The sequence below is a fragment of the Protopterus annectens genome, chromosome 16.part0, assembly GCF_019279795.1.
Source record: "Protopterus annectens isolate FY-2018-M chromosome 16.part0, PAN1.0, whole genome shotgun sequence".
Classification (NCBI taxonomy): Eukaryota; Metazoa; Chordata; order Ceratodontiformes; family Protopteridae; genus Protopterus; species Protopterus annectens.
The window spans coordinates 628,916,203-628,937,757 of NC_056750.1; the positions used below are offsets into that span (position 1 = coordinate 628,916,203).

General features: G+C 45.5%; 1 protein-coding gene across 1 annotated transcript in view; it reads right to left on the bottom strand.

The window, feature by feature from the left end:
* NGDN (neuroguidin) overlaps positions 1-21,555 on the bottom strand; it is a 579,874-nt gene that overhangs the window by 364,197 nt on the left and 194,122 nt on the right. Inside the window, exon 4 of the mRNA XM_044058154.1 lies at positions 9,914-10,051. Coding sequence (XP_043914089.1) covers positions 9,914-10,051 — 138 coding nt within the window. The remainder of the gene's footprint in view (positions 1-9,913; positions 10,052-21,555) is intronic.

Sequence of the window (21,555 nt, forward strand, 5' to 3'; positions counted from 1 at the left end):
GCGTGGGAGAGTAGCCGCATAGAGGTATTAGTAACTGATCTAAGAGTGGCCATGCGGGTGGAGTGCAGCACCCTGTCCTCCTCCGACATGGACTCTGGGGGAGATGCAGCGTATTCTTTAATGAGATCTCGCTGCATCCTAATGACGTGTGCCAGGTAGTTCAGCGCCCTTACCGAGAAGGTCGCTGAACTAAACATCCGCTTACCCAAGCGGTCCATCATCCGAGACTCCTTGCTCGGGATGGACTGAGGGACTCTCCTGAGCAAGTTCCCTCTTGGTGGCCGCCGTCAACATGGCATCTACCGGAGGCCCCTTACTCCAATGGGCCGGTCGGACGGTGGGCTGAGGATCCTATCGGGCCTCTTAGGAATTGGCTCCACGGTGTCCGGTTCCTTCCACGCCCTGGTGGTAATGAGGTCCACCAGGGGGTCGGCAGGAGGGGACACCCAAGAGGTAGACGGGCCCGCTTCAAATGCCTCCAAGAACACGGACTCGTCCGAGGAAGACTTGGGGGCAGACCACCCCCCCCCTTATACGGAGCATTTCCATGATGTCCCCAAAGGAGACATCCTCGGGGTGATCGTGGGGAGCCTTCCCCTTCCTCCAAGTCCGTGTCTTCCGTGAGAGACTCGGGGGAGTCAATGTGCCTCCTTTGCTTGCGAGGAACATCCTCTGGGGGGCTGTCAGAGGACTCCTCGCAAGCAGCAATCTGTTCCATTGGAGCAGCTTGGGGCACAGAAGCGGGCTGTCCCAAGGGCCGGATGGTGGAAGCCTGGCCCAGTGCAGAGGGAGCGCAGGACGGAGCCGAAACAAGTGCCGGGGGTCCGGAGACCCTCAACAGGGCCCTCTCCACTACATCAAACGCCGAAGGGGAGCCGACCTCGACCAAAGGATCCGACAATCGGCTCCCCCTGGGATCCGAAGAGTGGATCGAACGGCGCCCGGCGCCGGATCCGGGGACTGCGCTCCGACACAGACGGCGCCGAAGGAGCACTGATCCCCCCGGATCCCAGGCTCGGATCCAGGCTCCGAGAGGTCGGATCCGATGCACTCGAGGGCAGGGTCGGATCCGAAGTACAAAGTACTATCGGCGCCGACCCACCCCGGCTCCGAAGCTGCTCGGCTCCAGCTGCTCCGAGCCCGGATAGTGGGTCGGAGAAGGAGCAATCGGTTTGAAAAGGGTGTTGAACTCCCCAGAGGGGAGGCAAGAGCACTCCCATCTGCATCTGGGCCTGGATGAACCTTCTCATCATCCGGTCCAGATCAGCATCCGAGGCTATCGTAGATCTCGGCGAGGCTACCGAGGTAGGCCTGGAGTGCCTCCTCGATAGCCTCGACGGAGATCGGGTCTCCTCCTCCTCAGGTCCCGGTGAAAAACACACTGGAGACCGGAGCCGAGAAGGAGGAGAACGAGCCGACAATGGAGCCGGGGAGAAGCCAGCTTGGCTGGCGGGGCGAAAAGAGGTCTCGGCCCCGCTTATGGTGCTTCTCCCTCCGGTCCTTTCTTAGCATCCCTCTCCTCCAACCAGAAGCGGGAGGTTGAGTCCCAGGAGGAGAAGGGGTGCCGCAGAAGGAATAACCGTGATGCGGTTACTCCTGAAGGAGCGGAGGTCGGAGCCGAGTCCGGCGGTAAAAGGCCCGCCAAAACAAGCTTGGACCTCCGCTCCTTCAATGCCCTGGGGTTGAACCCTGCACAAATGGTACAACCAGATGTGAAGTGTTCAACCCCCAGGCATCTAACACACAGAGTGTGGCCATCAGCTGGGGAAAGCTTATGGCCACACTCGGAGCATTTAGAAAAGATAGATTTGGGTTGCTCTGCCATCCCAAACTATCACAGTAGTTACTAAACTAAAGTAACTAAAACACACAATACACTCACAGGCCCAACACACACACGCACTATGCCAACAGCGAGGGGAGGGATAAAACTTTAGATTAACTCTAAAAAGTAAATATGTCAAAGGGGAACCTACACTTTCACACAAAAACCCCAAAAAAATCTATTAAATTTTGAAAATTCAACACTAAAATTAGCACTTAGCTTGAGAGCTTGAGAAGCAATCCGGTCACCATGCGCGGCAAACGAGATCTGAGGTCATGAGGGTAGAGCAGGGCATTATGGGTGAGGGGAGGATCTGAGAGCTTGGATCCATAGCTGGTAAACCATGCCGGTTCGGATCCGATATCGGATCCATAACCCACAGGTCCCACAGGTTGCAGACAAATGAATCTCCTACTTCAGATTGCATGTTGCAGCCTCCAGGATGTCCCTGGTGGGGACCCCCCTCTGAGCAAAGCTGCAGAGGTGCAGGTTGCTCTAGTGGAATGCATCCTGACCCCCTTGGGGGGAGGTTTTCTGTGCTGTTTGTAGCAGAAATGGATGCAATGTGCTATCCATTTGGAAATTGTTTGTTTGGATATGGCCTTGTCCTCTTCTCCTGCGGCGAAGCTGACTTGGAATTGATCAGTTTTTCTAAAAGATTTAGTCCTGTCTAGGTAGAATCTGAGCTGTCTGTGCACATCTAGAGAGTGCAGAATCCTTTACCCCTTGTTTTGTGGGTTAGAGAAAAAGGTGAGCAAATGAATGGATTGGTTGAGAGCCACACTGGACACCACTTTTGGCATGAAGGATGGGTTAAGTCCTGAGGGAGACCCTGTCAGCATGGAAAATGATGAATGGCTGTACAGCCATAAGTGCTTGTAGCTCTGATACTCTTCTAGCTAAAGTGATGGCCAGAAGCAAGTGAGTCTTCCAAGAGATAAAGTTTAACTCTGCTGAAGCTGCAGGTTCAAAGGGGGGTAGGGTGAGCTTTTCCAACACAAGGTTTAGGTCCCAAACTGGGGTAGGAGTGCTTCTGGGTGGCCTCAAGTTGTTAGCCCCTCTTAGGAACTGTTTAATGAGAGGGTGCGAGAAAAGAGGTGGCTCTGTGCTGAAATGAGCACAGATGGCAGAGGCATAAATTTTAACAGAAGAGAAGGATAGACCCTTGTGTAGCAGGTCTGCTAGGTAATCCATGATGAGAGGTAGGGTGAGCTGTGCCATTCCGGCTCCCTTAGCCTGAATCCAGGTGCAAAACCTTTTCTACTTGTCAGCATAAGACTTTCTAGCGCTGGGGCATCGGGCTTCACACATAACATCTAGAACTTGTTTGTTTAGACTGGCAGCTTGAGGAGAGATCAGGGAATAAGCCATGCTGCCAGACTGAGGGTCCGCAACTGGGGATGCATGAATTGTCCCATTCCTCTGGGTCAGGAGTGTTGGGGTCTGAGGTAGGTGCCATGGTAGCAGGGTTGACGGGCTGCGCAGCAGTGGGTACCAGTGCTGCCATGCCCAGTCTGGGGCAAGCAGGATTGTCCTCAGTTTCTCCTCCCTTATTTTGAGCAGTACCCTTGAAATGAGTGATAGAGGGGGAAATGCATAGAAAGAGAGGTTTACCTACTGGAAGGATAGAGTATCCACTTCCCAGGCCTTGCTGTGAAGTTCCCTGGTGCAAAATTTGCTGAGCTGATGATTGGAGTGCGAGGCAAAGAGGTCTACCTTCAGGGTGCCCCATTTCTGGGTTGCAAGGGTGAAGGTTCTTTGGTCTAGCTGCCACTCATGTGGGTCTAGCAGGTTTCTGCTTAGATGTCTGCCAGAGAGTTTAGAGTGTGTGTCAGGAATTGTGCTAGCAGGTGTAGTTGCATGGCTGCGGCCATGCACCAAGAGTCATGGCAAGCCAGCACAGAGGATAAGAGTGAGTCCTTCCCTGCTTGTTGAGGTACTACATCACCATGGTGTTGTCTGTTTTGATCAGCAGAGGCCCCCAGGGAGAGTAGGGGTCCGAAAGCTGTCAGGGAGTGCTGAACAGCTAATATCTCTTTTTGGTTAATGTGCAGATGTATTTGATTTGGGCTCCATTGGCCCTGAATGCACCTGCCATCCAGGTGTGCACCCCAGGCATAGTCTGATGCATCTGTAGTGAGGGTCTGGGTGGTGTGGGGTAGTGAGAAGGAAGTCCCTTGTTATGGCAGCATGCTGCTGCCCACCAAAGTAAATCTTTCCTTAGACAAGGTATCATTGGGATAAGAGTTTCCAGGTCTTGACAGTGCTGACACCAAACGCTTTTTAGGTACCATTGTAGTTTCCTCATATGCAGTCTGGCATATGGAATGAGTAGAATGCAAGCCATGAACCCTAGAGCTTGCAGGATTTTCCTTGCGGACAACTGGGTCCTGGTGGCTAGTTGAGAGAAGTAGGTTGTCAGGTAGGTTTGTTTTTCTGGTGTAAGGAATGCCATCTGGGATGATGTGTCCAGGCTTGCTCCCAGGAATACAATTTTTTGTGTGGGTACTAGTTTTGATTTCTTTTCGTAGATAGTATACCCCAGGGAGGTCAGTAGGTCCTTTACAAAGGTCAGGTGCTTTAGCAGCTTTTCCTGTCTGCCTGAATCAGGCAGTCATCTAAGTATGGGTAAATTTGAATATTTCTTTGCCTGCAAAAAATATTGGCGGGAGCCAGACATTTTGTGAAAACACTGGGAACAGTGGATATGCCAAAGGGAAGCACAGAGAACTGAAAGTGCGGTGATCCTGCTCTGAAACGTAGGTATTTCCTGCATGACTCCCTGACTGGGATGTGTAGGTAGGCATCTTTTAGGTCTAATGTGGCTAACCAAGCATCCTTGGAAAGCATAGGAAGAAGCTGCTGGAGGGTGAGCATTTTGAATTTTGGTACCACCAGAAAGGCGTTTAGAATGGATAGGTTGAGGATGGGGCACCATGTGCCCTCTCTCCTGGGTACCAAGAAGAGTCTGGAGTAGAAACCTTGGCCTGTCTGTTCTGCAGGAACATGCTCTATTGCCCTCATAGACAGGAGGGAAAGGACTTGCTTTTTGGCCTCTGCCCACTGATTTGGGGGAAGATCTGGGAACCCTTATGGGGATGGCACAGTGTGAAAATAAAATTTGTATCCCTGGGACACTATGTTGAGGACCCAGCAGTTGTTGGTAATGGTGGCCCAGTTGCTTGCATGGAAGGAGAGTTTTCCTCCTAGGGCAAGTGCAGGTGGGCAGAGGGAGGGGGTGGAAGTGTAAAGTCACTGTGAGCTCTTACCATAAGGGGGTCGCTTTGCACTCAATGGTTTTGAAGAGGAGGAACTCCATTGCTTAGATCACTGCATTCCCTGGGGCTGTTGTCTGGGGACCTGCTTCCCCTAGGTCTGGGGTGAGCTGACCTGGGGGGGGGGCAGGAAAGGACCAGTGCTTGGAGGGGCAATGGCTACTGAACCTCAGTGGCTGGACCTGTAAGAAGTCTGTCTGCATAGATTTAGCTTTTTCTTCCATCTTTTTTAGGACCTCTTCTCCCTTGGTGCCAAATAAGTTGTCTTTGTGCAAGGGTGTCCAACAATTTGGATTTGGCATGGTCTGGCAAGGTCTGTTTCTTAAGCCAAGCATGTCTTCTAAGTACAGAACCAGTAACTGCTGCCTTGCAAGATGCTTCTAGAGCATCAAACCACTTACTTGACTTGCACAATGCATTAACTCTTGTAACTCTCTATTTTCTGCACAAGCAGGGAAAGAAGATATTTTTTTGTTTGAGGAGTTCCATGGTATGTTGCTGATATTTCAGCATATGGAACTAACAATGTAATGCTCTAACAACAAGAGTGGCAGAGGTGTATACTTTTTTACCACATCTGTCTAATGCTTGGGAATCCCTATCTGAGGGGGGTGGGATTCTTAGCTGAAGTTGCTTTGATTCCTTTAGATCCTTGAGAGATGACCTCGGGGTCAGCAGTAGGATTTTTGAAAAGAAATTTATGAGAGTCAGGGACTCTAAAGTACCTGTAAGGTTTCCTTGGAGCAAGAAGAGGGTGTCAGGGGTCAGATTGGATTCCATAAAAACATCATCCACAACATCCAGGACAGTAGGAATGGCCAGAGGTCTGTGCTGTGGAAGATCTAAGAATTCCCTGAGTCTCTTTTTTGACTGAGGATAAGTCCTGACATTCCCATTGGAAATGCTCCCTTAAAGTATGTAGGGTTTCCCCAAAGGAAAAGTCCTCGGGTGGAGAGGCTGAAGGGATGGATTCCTCTGCATCAGAATCCTCATAAGCAGAGAGGGGTTGCATACCTTCATATTCAGATGTATCAGAGTCATCAGACTCCTGTTCAGATAAAACTACTGGGGACAAGTCTCTTTCTTTTGTCAGGGGTAGCCTGGCTTCACCTAATAAGCATTATAAGAACTTCCGCCATTTTATGCATTTGAGACTGAGGCAAGGAAGCAGGGACCTGAGCTTGGGTTGTCGGGTTTTTTGGGTGTGGTTCGTACCCTGGGTATTAAAAACCCAGTATTTTCCAAAAGAACTGTAGACATCAAAGAAATCGTCTGTCTGTGTCGAGTATCAGTAGTGCTAAGTACTTCCCTCAGAAGCCGGTACATGCTCAGCGGCTCCAGACCCATCCAAGGTAGAGACATTTGCAGGATCCTTAGTCGAAGAAAAGTCTTGTGGCATACCGGCATCCAAAAGGGTCTCTGCAGTGGTCTGCGAATCAATAGAAGCGGGCATTAGGGGCTGCGAAAGCACCTCACTAAGGACCAGAGAACTGACAACTAGCTTAACGGAAGTGTCATCGGCAGTTTTGGACCTGTGGGGTCTGCCTCTGTCTTTATCCTTACATTTTTTAGGAAGATCGGTTGTTGGATGGCTTACCGAGTATCGGAAGTAGACGACTTAGAGCGAAAATATCTAGCTACAATAAGGGCCCGACGACATATAGTTCTGGTGTTGAACAAAGCACAAAAGTGACAGTGGGGGGCGTCGTGGTCTGGGTCTAAACAAGTGATGCAGTAGGAATGAAAGTCTTGGCGTGGTATTTGCTTTCCACAGGCAAGACAATTGTTAACTTTTTCTGACATTGGTTAGAGCAAGAAAAAAGGATCCCCAATGGGGTACTTAGCTTTAGAAGACTTCAACTTAAATTCGGAAACAAAAAACTCAGGTAGCGGCTGACCGGCACTCGTGCAAACTGCTTCTGCTATGGGCTCCTCGGCAAGAAAGACCGATGTAATGGTGTTGGCTGCCTGTTTTTATACCACTGATGACCTGACGTCAGTCCTGTAGTAACGGCAACCGACGTAGAAATACTAAGCCTCTCGTATTCGGGCTGACTGAGGGCTAACCTTGCAGGGATAACCCAAATGTGATGACTGCAACAGTGAAACATGAACATCAGCTCTCTTCAGCAAGTTCCTTCATAGTGTCCGCTGCATACCATGGAATCTACTACAGGACCTTTTGCTCCTATGAGGTCTATCTTTGGAAGCTACCAAAAAATTCTTATGGTTCTTGGGAGACAGGTTCAGCAGTGTCTGGTTCCCTCTGTGCTTGAAACAAGATTAGTCCTATCTTCTCGTCTGTGGGGAGGACCACCCAAGAAGTAGATGGGCCAGATTCGAAAGCTTTGAGGAAAAATGATTCCTTCAGCGAAAGGTCTTGGAAGACCAACCCCTTTCTGCCTGAGAAATTTGAGAATCTCTCCAAATGGGAAATCTGCTGAGGGGGATCTAGGGGAACCTTCTTCTTCATTAAAATCAGTGCCAGTATTCTGAAATTCGTCAGGGGCGAATCTAAGTGCCTTTTCTTACATTTATGTTTTCGATGAACCTCTGATGTGGGACATGCAGGAGAGAACTTGGAAACCGATATGGACACTCTACAGAGAACATGCTTAAAGCTTTTGGAAAATGCCTGTCCTGATGCGACAGGAATAGCAAGCTTCAGACCCTGGGAATCTCTTTCTCTCAGCTGAGAGAAGACTCTCCCAAAAGCCTCAAACATTAACTCAAGATGGATTGCAAGCTCAGTTACAAAAACAAACTCCTGATGGTAGCTCAACCCTAGAAGCCATCCGACTTGGATCTGAGGCTGATGCTGAAGCTGAACTATTACGTGCTGATGATCCTAAGGGAAAGAAAGGATCTGAAGACCTTGGATCCAATCCCAACCTATTAGAGTTGGTGCCACCACTCCAGCTCTGATATTTGGATGGCTCAATGTGTCGGAGCTGACTTTGTCAGACAACTTTTTGGTATTCAGGAGGAATGCAACCTGGGCTCTGATGGAGACCTGCCTTGCACTAGGAAGGGACTCCCATCCAAGGAGACAGATAGGCAAAGGAACTATTAAAGATTGAGAAAAGACATTCCTTCTGGATGTGACAGTGGTCAGCACCGGGATTACCCCAACTGGATCTGGGTCTGAAGGAAATGCCTCATCATCCTGTCCATGTCAGCTTTGGTGATGCTCCAAGAGGACCTGGCTAATCTTAAGGAAGAAGCTGAGGAGGAAGGCTTAGATGGGTATCTTGGTCTATTGTGTAAAACAGGAGACTGGAGCCTAAGAGTAACAAGCACAGGTGAAAAGCTAGGTGGCTTAATGGATCTGATAATTACTGGATTAGAAACCAGTGCTAGCTTCGAAAGTTTAGAGATTTTCACTAGAGGGGCTGGAACTGATGAGGGCACTGGATCTGGAGATTTCTCCTTAGAGGATTCTGACCTGTCTTTTTCAGTCTCCTTTTGTCTTACCTTTTTGTCTGCCTTTCTGGAGGAAGAGGAGTAAGAAGGGGCCATCTTTCTGAAGGCTAAAGGTGGCTTTTTTCCTGGGGTTGGCTGTATGAAACTCTTCAAAGTAAGTTTGTTCCTCCTCTCCACTATGGCTCTTTGCCTGAAGTCATCACAAATTAAGCATACAATCTCTAAGTGGGAATGCCCCTAACAGTAGAGTAATTTTTCATGAGTGTCAGAAGTTGTTAGGTTCTGAATACAAGCAACACACTTCTTAAAGCTGGATGGCTTACCTGACATCCTGATACCACAAGAAAAAAACATAAGACAATTATGTATTTATTTACATTTGTTTTCCAGGATAGAGCACTGATCTCCATGGACCTTTTTCAGACACTGCCTGACAGCAGTGTCTGATTAAGTGACTTGCTCAGAGTAACACCGTTAGGCAAAGGAGGCTGACAGACTCAAACCCTGCTCCACTGGACCACAGGAAACAGCTTGCTAACAGCTTCTTAATCCTGTAAGCCAACTGACAGACAAAGTATTATCACGTATTAATAGTATATAAAAAAGTTATATAGATAATATTTTTTAACTCTATAGTGGAAGTTAAAATTAGAAAGAAAACAAGTCTTCTATTATAACAGGAAAGAACTATTAGTAGAGTGTCAAAAGGGGAAGGGAGAATATATACGTAGAAATATATGTATATATGTATGTGTAAGTATCTATCTAAATATGCACATTTTATACATACATATATATATATATATATATATATATCTATATATATATGTATACATATATGCATGCACACATATACATGTATACAGACGCACACATACACACCTCTATACAAGAAAGAGATAGAGATAAAGTTTACTTATCTAAAATAAACGTCAACTATTTTATTCAAAATCTCTTCCAAGCTCCAAGACCCCTTGTAGCTCTTCAAGTGGGAAATGAGATCTGAGGTAGCTTGCTCTGTTAACAGGGATCATGGGTAAGGGGATGGGAGCCTCAGCACCAGATCCAAAGATTGGAAGTGGCTGTAGCCGGATCCAAGATTGGATCCGAGACCTATCCATTAAGGAAAGGATGGAAAAGACATCATATAAAATACTTTCTGAAAATATTGGAGACCTAACCACTAAGGAAAGGATAGAAAAGACATCATCAGATAAAACAGTTGCTGAAAATATGCTCCACAGTACTGACACACAGCATCATATTTCAGTGGTTTATTCTGCTGACACAGATAACACTACCAAGGGATGGTTTATGCACTGCAATGTCAAAAAGCATGCAAGTGGCTGCCACCTTATGAAGCATTTTAAATTGTTAGGCTTAAACCTACCGTTCGAATCTCAACCAACCGCAACACCGCCTTTGCCTCCCTCAGTGACTTGCCTTCTACTTTGTGCAAGATAATGTAAGTGAGATCCATGAGGTAGCTCAGCAACAATTGGTACTTTACTTCCAAGAAACTGATGCCCTAAAGGGATAAAAAAACATGCATATTGATCAGAAGGATACAGTCACAGAATTCAGCTAACTACAAACCTACTCATGTTGTATTTTAAACTGTTTTCACTCTTAAGCAGAATAAGAATGCAAATAAGTCAATGCATTACTGTTAAATGAAACTAAAATGAGATAAAATTGTAGAAACAGAATGAATTCCACAATAGGATTCAAGAGTTTTCTACTAACACAGCCAAATATAATATTACTGACTGCTATGAGAACAGCTACAGTGGATATAAAAAGTGTGCACACGTCTGTTAAAATGCCAGGTTGTGATATACAAAAATAAGACCACAATAAATCATTTAGAAACTTTACCCACCTTTAATCTGACCTATGACCTGTACAATTCAATTGAACTGAGCAAACAAATCTGTTAGAGGAAAAAAATAAAATGCGTACAATACGCTGGTTGCATAAGTGTGCACACCCTTAAAGTAATACTTTGTTGAGGCACCTTTTGATTTAATTACAGCAGTCAGTCTTCTTGGGTACACACCTGCCTTCAATTGAAGAGACTCTGATTAACCCCAAATAAAGTTCAGCCGTCCCAGTAGGATTTTCCTGGCATTTACTCAGTTGCCTGCTACAGCAAAAGCCATGGTTCGCAGAGAACTTACAAAGCATCAAAGGGATCTCATTGTTGAAAGGTATCAGTCAGGAAAAGGGTAGAAAAAAATTCACAGCATGGGATATACCATGGAAGACAGTCATGGAAAAGTGGAGAAAATAGGGAACAACAGTGACATTGCAAAGAACTGGACGTTCCTCCAAAATTGTTGAAAAGACAAGACAAAAACTGGTCAGGGAGGCTGCCAAGAGACCTACAGCAGCACTGAAGGAGATGCAGGAATTTCTGGCAAGTACTGGTTATGTACTATATGCGACAACAATCTTCCATATTCTCCATATGTCTGGACTATGGGGTAAGGTTGCAAGATGGAAGCCTTTTTTTAACACAGAAAAACATCCAGGCCCGGCTAAAATTTGCAAAACAACACATCATGTCTCCCAAAAGCATGTGGAAAAATGTGTTATGGTCTGATGAGGCCAAGGTTGAACTTTTTGGCCACAATTCCAAAAGGTATATTTGATGTAAAAAAAACACTTTGCATCACCAAAACACCAACTCCACAGTGAAGCATGGTGGATGTCAGTATCGTGCTTTTGGGTTGCTTTTCTTCAGCGGGAACTGGGGCTTTAGTCACAGTGGATGGAATTATGAACAGTTCCAAATACCAGTCACTTTTGGCCCAAAACCTTCAGGCATCTGCTAGAAAACTGAAGATGAAGAGGGATTTTACCTTTCAACATGATGATGACCCCAAGCATACATCCAAAACAACAAAAGAATGGCTTCACCAGATGAAAAAAAGAAGTTACATACTCATCATAACATTCCATGTGAGTTGTTCATCTCGCCTTCATTCTTACAGATGGGTTCGGAGCCAATTCTTGACTCTGAGTCGGCCAGCTACAATACTCTAGGTCTTCAGACAGCTCGAGGCCAAGTCCCTATCCCATGATGTACCTTGAGTTACCTCAGATTTCATTTGCTGCCTCTAAATACCATATGCCCTTCTGTTACTTTTTTAGGTAAAAACCACAGGAAGACAAAGCAACCATGATAAAACTAGTATCTCGGTCCACGAAAAAAACCTGGAGGGGGTAGGAAGGTGGGAAGTAAGAATGAAGGCGAGATAAACAACTCACATGAAACGTTATGGTGAGTACATAACTTCTTTATGTGAACTTGTTCTATCTCGCTGTTCATTCTTACAGATGGGTAGCGTCCCAAGCACCATCTTTCTTGGGTGGCTCACAGGAGTATGCTTTTCAGAACCGTAGAACCAAAGGAGGCCCTGTCCCTGGAGGCCCTATTGACTTTGTAATGAGTGATAAAAGTATGAGGCTTTGACCAAGTGGCTGCTGCACAAATATTGTCTATAGGTAGCCTAGCTAAACTTGCAGAAGATGTGGACACTGCTCTGGCAGAATGAGCCTTAAATTTGTGTTGTAGAGGTAAACTGGCAGCTGAGTAAGTGAAAGTGATGCAATCAAATAACCATTTAGATAGGGTTGTTTTTGCCACAGGCATACCCTTCCTAGAATCTGAAAAGAAAACAAAAAGTTGTTCTGATCTTCTGAATTCTTTGGTTCTCTCCAGGTAAAAACTGAGTGGTCTGTGAACATCAAGCTTGTGCAGCATATATTCTAAATTGTTGGTGTGTTTAGGGAAAAACACTTGTAAATCTATAATTTGATTAAGGTTAGCCTCAGTACAAACTTTAGGTAAGAATGAATAATTTGTTCACAGTGAAACTGTCAGCATGAAAAACCAAGTACAGAGGTTTTATGAACAAGGCTTGTAGTTCTGACACTCTTTGGGCAGATGTGATGGCTACTAAAAAGATAGTCTTCCAAGACAAAAATTTCAAATCACATGAAGAAGCTGGCTCAAAAGGTGGGAGAATAATGCATGAGAGCATACAATTTAGGTTCCAGGGGGTATAAGGTGATTTAACTGGTGGTTTAAGGTGAAAAGTCCCTTTGAGAAAGGCTTTGTACACGAACTGCAGCTGCTGCCGCTCCTTTGTTGAAAAGCATAGTCAAAAATTCTAATATAGAGGAAATAGAGGCTTGGTAAGGGTCAATGTTATTCTGAGAAGCCCATATGGAAAATCTCTTCTATTTGCTAAGGTACAACTTCCTAGTAGAGGACTTATGAGAAGATATGAAAATATGCTGCATTTCATTTGAGAGGTTATGAAACCTGGCTATGTTGGGAATTGGAGCAGCCAAGCTGTCAATTTTAGGAACTTAAGGGAGGGATGCAGAGCTCCTGACGAATGTGTCAGAAGGTCCGGAACTGGGTCCAGAATCCAAGGCTCTTCCAAACGATGAGGTCGAAGGAAGGGGAACCAAATCTGATGAGGCAAATTAGGGGCTATTAGAATGAGGGTCCTTCCCAGGGTTTTTGCTTCCTGTAATACTTTGGGTATCAGGAGAATTGGTGGGAATGCATAGAGGAGACCCGGAAGCCAATCATATACGAGTGCGTCCCTTGGGAAATCTCCTGGAAGGGGAAATCAGGGCAAAGTAGCATCTGCATTTTGAGTTCATGGGGGATGCAAAATGATTGCAGGAAGGCTGGCCCCATCTGCAGAATATTCTTTCTGCTATTTCTTTTTTGAGGGACCACTCGTGAGGCAACAAAATTGCCCTGCTCAGTTTATCTGCAAACACATTTGATTTCCCTGGGATCTGCGTTGCTATAAGAAAGCGCCGGGTGGATGTAGCCTACTGCCATACACTTAGGGCCTCTCGACAAAGGGGATAGGACCTGGTTCCTCCTTGTTTGTTCAAGTACCAGACCACTGACATGTCCGTCTGAATCGCAATTGTCCCCAGAGGGAGAGAGTCCTGAAAGTACTGCAATGCCAAGAGTACCGCTCTCATCTCCAGGACATTGATATGCAGATGTGTCTCTTGTTCGGTCCATGTGCCTTGGGCTGATCTTCCCTGAAAGTGCCCCCCCCTGGATCAGGGAAGCGTCCGTGGTCGATGGTGAGGGTAGGATAAAAGGACAACCTATCGTTATTTGAAGAGAGGTCAACCACCACCAAAGATCCTTTTTGCATGTGTTTGTCAGAATAATGAGATGAGACATTGGGAGCTCTTGATAAGACCATTGTGTGAACAGCAGCCATTGTAGAATCCGCATGTACATACAACCCCAATGGAATCATTACTATTGCAGCTGCCATCATCCCCAACAACTTTAGCACTTCTGAGGCTGGCACCTTGTCTCTGGATATGACATTCTGAATTTGCTGACTGAGTACTGATATCCTTTCTGATGGAAGTTTTAAAGTGGTGTTGGTGGTGTCCAATTCTGCTCCGATAAAAACGATAAGTTGCGATGGCGACAAGGCAGATTTTTCTGAGTTTATGGTAATGCCCAGTTGATTGCAAAGAGTAAGTGTGGTGTCTCTGGCTTGTATTAGCTGATGACTGGAGGTGGCGGTGAGTAGCCAATCGTCTAAGTACGGAAACACCTAGAATCCCAAATGCCTCAGGTGAGCCATGACCACTGCCATACATTTGGTGAACACTCTGGGGGCTGTAGTGAAACCAAAGGGCAGGCCTCTAAACTGGTGATGACTGGCTCCCAGCTGGAAGCGCAGATGATCCCTGGATGGTCTGGCCATTTTTATGTGGTAGTGCGCATCCTGGAGATCTATCGAGCACATCCAGTTGTCTTTCCCCAAGAAGGGAAGTATCGACTGAAGCATCACCATCTGGAACTTCTCCTCCTCGACAGATATGTTTAGTCTGCTGAGGTCCAAAATAGGTCTCCAGTCCCCAGTCTTTTTTGGAACTAAAAAGAATCTTGAGTAAGTTCCGGATCCTATCTCATCTGCTGGGACTGGTTGGATGACTCTTTCTTAGCAACATTTGTATGTCTACTGTTGCTTGTTCCCTGTAACTGGGTGGAATGTCCATGATTTTTGTTGTCAACAGGGGAGAAGTGGCGAAAGGAATAAAATATCCTCTGGCAACTATGCTTTGCACCCATTTGTCATTTATTTTTAGCCAGGCGTCTGAATACAAAAGATAAGCGACCCACGACTGCCTCCAGAGTAGGACAGTCGGGCCTCCTTTCAAGAGTGCTGGAATGGCATCCCAAAGAACTGGTCTCTGTCACCCTGGTTTTGCGGACCCCCTCTCCTGCAAGGGCGGCATCTTCCATTATTGCCCCCTCCTCTGCCCCTGGAGGGGGGCTCACCATGTGTGTCCAGAAAGGCTCCTTGGGCTTTTTGGAACCACATCTTTCCTCCCTTTTGACCCTTGGGGTAGGGTCTAGTTGGGGTGGGAAAATGGACTCCGACGGCAGACTGTCTTTCCTTCCTGCTCACACCTGGTCAAAGTTTCCTTAACTTTGGGCCCAAAAAGAGATGAGGAATCAAAAGGGGTGTTGACAAAGGATGACTTAAAGTGCCCCAGAAAGGAACATAAGCGCATCCAGGAGTGTCTCCTTAGAGCAATTCCTGTACCCGCTGCCCTACTCATTCCCATCAGCTGCATATGAGATGAGAAGCATAGATGAGTTCACTAGGGAATTAAGGGTAGCAAGCTGGGATACAACCTTGTCTGAAGCTCCTCCAGCTACCGTACCCTGAAGAATATCTCCAAGCTCTTTTAGGAGGTCTCTTTGCAGTCTTGTGAAGTGTGTAAGGTAGTTCAGTGAATGCATGGCAAAAGTCAATGAGCCATACATGCGCTTCCCATACCTATCCATGATCCTAGAGTCTCCGTTAGGAGGATGGATAGAGGAAGAAGTTTCTGATATCTCCTTTCTGGTGGCTGCCACCACCACCATGGCATCAACAGGCACTCCCTTAGTGAGAAAGTTATCATGAGGGGCAGAAATAAATTTAGTGGGTCTCCTAGGGACAGGCTCCATGGTGTCCGGAGACTCCCACGCCCTTCGTGAGACAGGGCTCCATAAGCTCATTGAAGAGCGGAGACACCCAAGAGGTGGAGAGTTGAGACCCGAAAGCTTTCAGGAGGACTGACTCATCTTCTGTAGGGCTGGTGGGCTTCCAGACACCCCTCTGCTTAAGGATTTCCAATATAGCTGCAAATGATACATCTTCAGAGGGGGACTGTGGGGACCTTTCTAATTCATCTAAGTCAGTGTCAGATGTGAGAGACTCCTGCGGGGAGTCTAGATGCTTCCTCTTGCAAACTCTCTTCCTGGGAACCTCATCAGTGGGGACATCTGGTGAGGTCTCGGAAGAGCAGGGGTCACCCAAGTGGGGCTTCCTGAGGCTCAGGGTCTCTATGTTTCAAAGGGATCTGTGAGGCAGAAGTGGACACAGGCGCTTTAGGGGAAGAGGTAGTTGGTCCTGAAGTTGTGGATGTCCTGGGGGAAATTATTCTCCCCATGGCCTCAAAAGCACCTCTGCTCCAGTGAGAAGGAACCGCTGGATCCGAAGAAACTGAAGATTCCCACTGCACTGGAACAGTGGGCTCTGATCCAGAGGTAGGAGCCGAACTCCTCCAAGCCGAGGCCCCGAGAGGCAAAGTCGGAACCGACAGGTCAGTCTGACTATCCTCCCTGGACCCGACTGGCAAGTGCCGGCTCCTTGACTCCTCGATGGGTGCCGAAGAAGTCTGAGTAAATGGAACCGATGGCACTGGAGCAGGCGTCAGCTCCGAAGGCTCCACAATCCTAAGCTCCGGCTCTGACGGACCGGTATGTCTTGGAGGAGGAAAAGACTTAGATGGAAGAATAGTTTTTGGTTCCGAAATCACCTGGGTCATAACTAATAAAAATTTTGCAAACGCTGATGCCTGCAACAACTTCTGCACCACACGATCCACATCCAAATCGGATAGGCTTATTGAGGACCGAGATGACTGGATAGAGGGTTGTACCGACTGGAGAACTGGTGCCTTCAATACTGCGGAGACCGGTTTCCAGGACTGGGGATCAGCTCTGAAAACACAAGACGCTTGGCTCCGAAGGCTGTGGAGCCGACAAAGTTTTTTTGATTTTGTCGAATCCAATGATGAAGTCTTATAGGACTTGGAAGATTTCGGAGACTGACTAGTTTTATCATGGTCGCCCAAAGCTTCTTGAAAGGAAGATTTTAATAGTCCTCTATCGATCAACTTCCTTTTCCTTTCATGAAGTACACGGCTACTAAAGGAATGGCAGATGGAACAACTCTCTTGCAAGTGCAAAGCACCCAAACAATACACACAATTAACATGACCATCAGTCACAGACATCTTTTGTCCACACTTTGGACATTTTTTAAACCCGGACTTGGGTTGTTTCTCCTTATGCTGGTCAGCCATGAAAAAGATTTAAATGCACACCAGCATTATAAAAAAAACACACACGTGTTTAACAACTGAAACAACACTATAATATTGAAATAGTAAGTAGCCCTGAAAAAAAAAAAAAAAAACTGACTCTATATAGTTAAATATGAGCCAACTATAAATGTATAAATACACTCTAAAGCCTATAAATGTTGCTAAAACACACTTCTAAGCTAATAAACCTATTCTAATATATATAAAGGCACACCAAAGAAGGGAAGGGAAATACTAAAGGCCTATATAAACGATGGCCAAAAGGACTATAAGGAACTATAGCAATTAAGCTAACACTAGTTAACAAGCTATTAAAGGTTACAAAGATATAAAGTTATGAAGATATAAAGATATAAAGTTGGAGAGAAATTTTTCTAGAAAAAATTTGTTATACTGGTCCGAGTTGTGAGGAAACCTCCGATCTGTTGCAGCAGCAAACTACATCTGAAGTAACTCAAGGTGCATCATGGGATAGGGGACTTGGCCTCGAGCTGTCTGAAGACCTCAAGCTTTGTAGTTGGCCGTCTCGGAGCCGAACCCATCTGTAAGAATGAATGGCGAGATAGATCAAATTCATGTCTAAAGTTTTGGAATGGCCCAGCCAGAGTCCAGACCTAAATCCAATAGAAAATCTGTGGGGTGACCTGAAGAGGGCTATGCCCAAGAGATGCCCTCACAATCTGACAGATCTGAAGTGCTTTTGCAAGGAAGAGTGGGCAAATATTGCCAAGTCAAGATGTGCCATGCTGATAGACTCCAACCCAAGAAGACCGAATGCTGTAATTAAATCAAAAGGTGCATTAGCTTAAGGGTGTGTACACTTATGCAACCAGTTTATTATACTTTTTTTTTTTTTTATATTTTTTCCCGACAGATTTGTTTGTTTTTCAATTGAATTGTACAAGTTATAGGTCACATTAAAGGTGGGAAAGTTTTGAAATGATTTATTGTGGTATCATTTTTTTATATCACAAAACCTGCCATTTTAACAGGGGTGTGTACACTTTTTATAGCCACTGTATCTCACCATCCAACAGAAATTACAGTGGTTTAAGTAAACTTACCATAACAGTAGCTGCTCAAATGATTATTGCACTAGCCCAGGCTATATGGCTTATATCCTCAATAGGATATTGCAGCTGGCAGCTTCCAAAGCTTTAGGGCACCTTCCACCCACCCAAATGGTGAGGTTTGGGCAGAAAGTCCTTCAGAACTTTCTTGCCAAAGACACAGGGGCAATGCTAGGAATATAACAATAAAACGTCCTCACCCTGACATGAAAACATATGATAAATAAATGAAGATGGAGCGGCTACTGAAGCAGTGGTCTTTCAAAACATCTACTGTTAAGGTAAGTTTACTTACACAACTGGACTAGGTTCTTTATTTGATCAGTGCTGCAGAAGCCTTAGCTATATGGGTAGACAACCGGAGCTTAAATGGCAGGATGAAGGTCCAAAAGCCCATGGAGAATGGTCCTAGCAAAGCCTGCCCTAGACATGGAGAAAGAGTCTAGTTTATAGTTCTTTGTAAAGTGTGCAGAGAGGATCATGTTTCTGCTTCTAGACTACTTCTAGCATCCAACCCTTTTCAAAAAGTTACTATTGAGGTCAAGGTCCTGATAGAGTGAGCTTTAACGCTACTAGGAACAGTTTTGTAATGCAGAAATAACAAAAAGTAACCGTGTGAGAAAGACATTTTGAAAATAGTCTGTTTTAACAAATGTGTTCCTTTTTCCTTACCTCCACAATAAATGAAAAAACAATACGAATTTCTGCACGATTTTGTTTTTGTCAAGATAGTACCAGATTTGTCTGTAAACATCCAAGGTGTGAAATACACTTTTTCTCTCAGTCTTAAGTTTTGGACAGAAGACAGTGAGATGGCTAGCTTGACTTGTAGTGTAGTCTGATACCATTTTAGGCATAAATGAATGATTAGTTATTTAAGAAACTCTACTTTTGTGAAAAATGTGGGTTGACCAATCATGAGAGGTTGCAACTCAGATGCGCTTTTTTGCAGAGGTCACAACAATAAGTAAGACTGTTTTCCATGTTAAGAACCACAAGTCAGCCTGATGAGAATATTCAAATGGAGCAATAGTTACTTTTTCTAACACAATATTAAGCTCTCAAGGCGAAGCCTCCCGATTCCTGGAAGGCTTCATAAGAAATAGCCCTTTCAAAAAAAAAAAAAAAAATTACATGAGGTTGCACTGAAAGAGGAGGACTCATGGACAGACATGCTAAAATGGTCATCAAATGAACCTTGACTGAGAATAAGACAGGCTATAAGACAGTAACGCACATATATACTGAAGAACCAAAGAAACGCTACCCCTGAATGGGTGCTGGCTCTTTTGTTGGCACCAACCAGAAAACCTAAAACCTTTTCCATTTGTAAATTTATGACTTTCTATTAGCACGTTTTTTTGCCACCATTAATACCCACTGCACCTTTTTAGAGAAAAGGTGCCTAAATTAAAAGTTATGTACCTACCATAACGTTCCATGTTAGTTGTCTTCTCTCGCCTTCTTTCTTGCTGGATGGGTTCGGAGCCGATCCTCGGCTCCGACCCGGCACTTGCTAAGCTCGAGAGCTAATTTTACCAGCTCGAGACAACCCTATATCCCATGATGCAAGGCGGAGACTACCCAGATCTCGTTTGGTAGCTAAAGAAATAGTAATATTTTCTTCCAACTGTAGAGGAGGAAGAAAAGTAACAATACTAAATAACATCATAATCCTCTAGAAAGGATCAACCTAATCTAGTGACACTAGAAGCTGAGTAACTAGAAAAAGGAATAAAACCTCTTAATAGAAGATGCATAATCTTCTCGGTCTGACCAGGCTAGGGGGGTGGAGGGCGGGACGCAAGAAAGAAGGCGAGAGAAGACAACTAACATGGAACGTTATGGTAGGTACATAACTTCTAAATGTTAAGTTGTCAATCTCGCCTTCATTCTTGCTGGATGGGACCGCGTCCCTAGCACCTCTATCCTGGGTGGCTCAATGGAACAGACTCTTGAGAACGGTGGAACCAAAATTTGCTCTGTCTCTGGAGGCCAAGTCTAATTTGTAATGTGAAACAAAGGTATGAGAAGAGGCCCATGTGGCTGCTGCACAAATAGTGTCTACTGGAAGTCTGGCTTGAAAAGCTGTCGATGTAGCTAGAGCTCTGGTAGAATGGGCTTTTGGCTTAGAAATCAACTCTTTGCCTCTGAGCTGATAAATGTAAGTGATCACAGAAGACAGCCATCTAGATAAAGTCACCTTGGAAACTGGAAGGCCTTTCCTGTTCTCTACATAGGATAGAAACAGTTGATCAGATTTCCTAAAAAGTTTAGTTTTGTCCAGATAATATCTGAGCTGGCGGTGAACATCAAGACAATGTAACTTTTGTTCCGCTATATCAGAATAATTCGGGAAAAACACTGGAAGATCAATGGATTGATTTAGGTTCATCTGCGATGCCATTTTTGGTAAGAAAGATGGATTAGTCCTTAGAGATACCCTATCTTTGTGGAATATTAAATAGGGAGGACGAATGCAGAGAGCATGAAGCTCAGATATTCTCCTGGCAGAAGTAATGGCGACTAGAAAAAGTGTCTTCCAAGAAAGAAATTTCAAAGAACAGGCAGCTGCAGGTTCGAAAGGGGGAAGAATCAAGGATGTTAAAATTAAATTTAGATCCCACTGTGGTGGGGGGTCTCTAATCGGAGGTTTAAGTAAAAAGATACCTCGAAGGAATGCCTTGCAAAGTTTATGTGACATAATGTTGTGGTCCAAATGGCCTATATGAAAATTCGAAATGGCTGCCAGTTGAACTTTCACTGTGGAAGAAGAGGGTCCTGAATGAAAAATCTCAGCTAGGAAGTCCAAGACCGAATGAATCGGAGCAGTATAGGGGTCTATGTTCCTAGCTTTTGCCCAGAAAGAGAAACGTCGCCATTTACTAGTGTAAATCTTTCTGGTAGAAGATTTTAGGGAAGCTACTATGATATCCCAGACGGGATTAGAAATCATAGGAAGCCTGGCTAAGGATGGAAGTGGAGCAAACAAGCAGTGAGGTTGAGAGAAGGTATGGATTGGTGCAGTTGCCCTGACTGGTGGGTCAGAAGATCTGGAAACGGGTCCAGATGCCATGGCTGTACCAAGAGAATGGAAACCATATCTGTCAAGGCCAAAAAGGGGCAATGAGAATCAACTTGGCTCTCAAGGCGGTTGCTTTCTGAATTAGCTGAGGTATCAGCGGAAAGGGGGGAAGGCATAAAGAAGTCCCCGGGGCCAACCTTGGGTTAGAGAGTCTCTGGGGGGATGGCCTGGAAGGGGGAAGAGAGAGAAGAAGTCTGGGCACTTGCCGTTTTGAGGTGTAGCGAAAAGGTCGCAGCAAGGAAGGCCCCACTTCTGAAAAATCTCTTCCGTCACTGATTGTTTGAGAGACCACTCGTGAGGCATGAGAAGAGCTCTGCTCAATCTGTCCGCTATGATGTTGGATTTCCCGGGGATATGCGTTGCTATCAGAAACCGCTGAGAAGAGATTGCCCATTGCCAAAGTCTGAGAGCCTCTCGACACAGTGG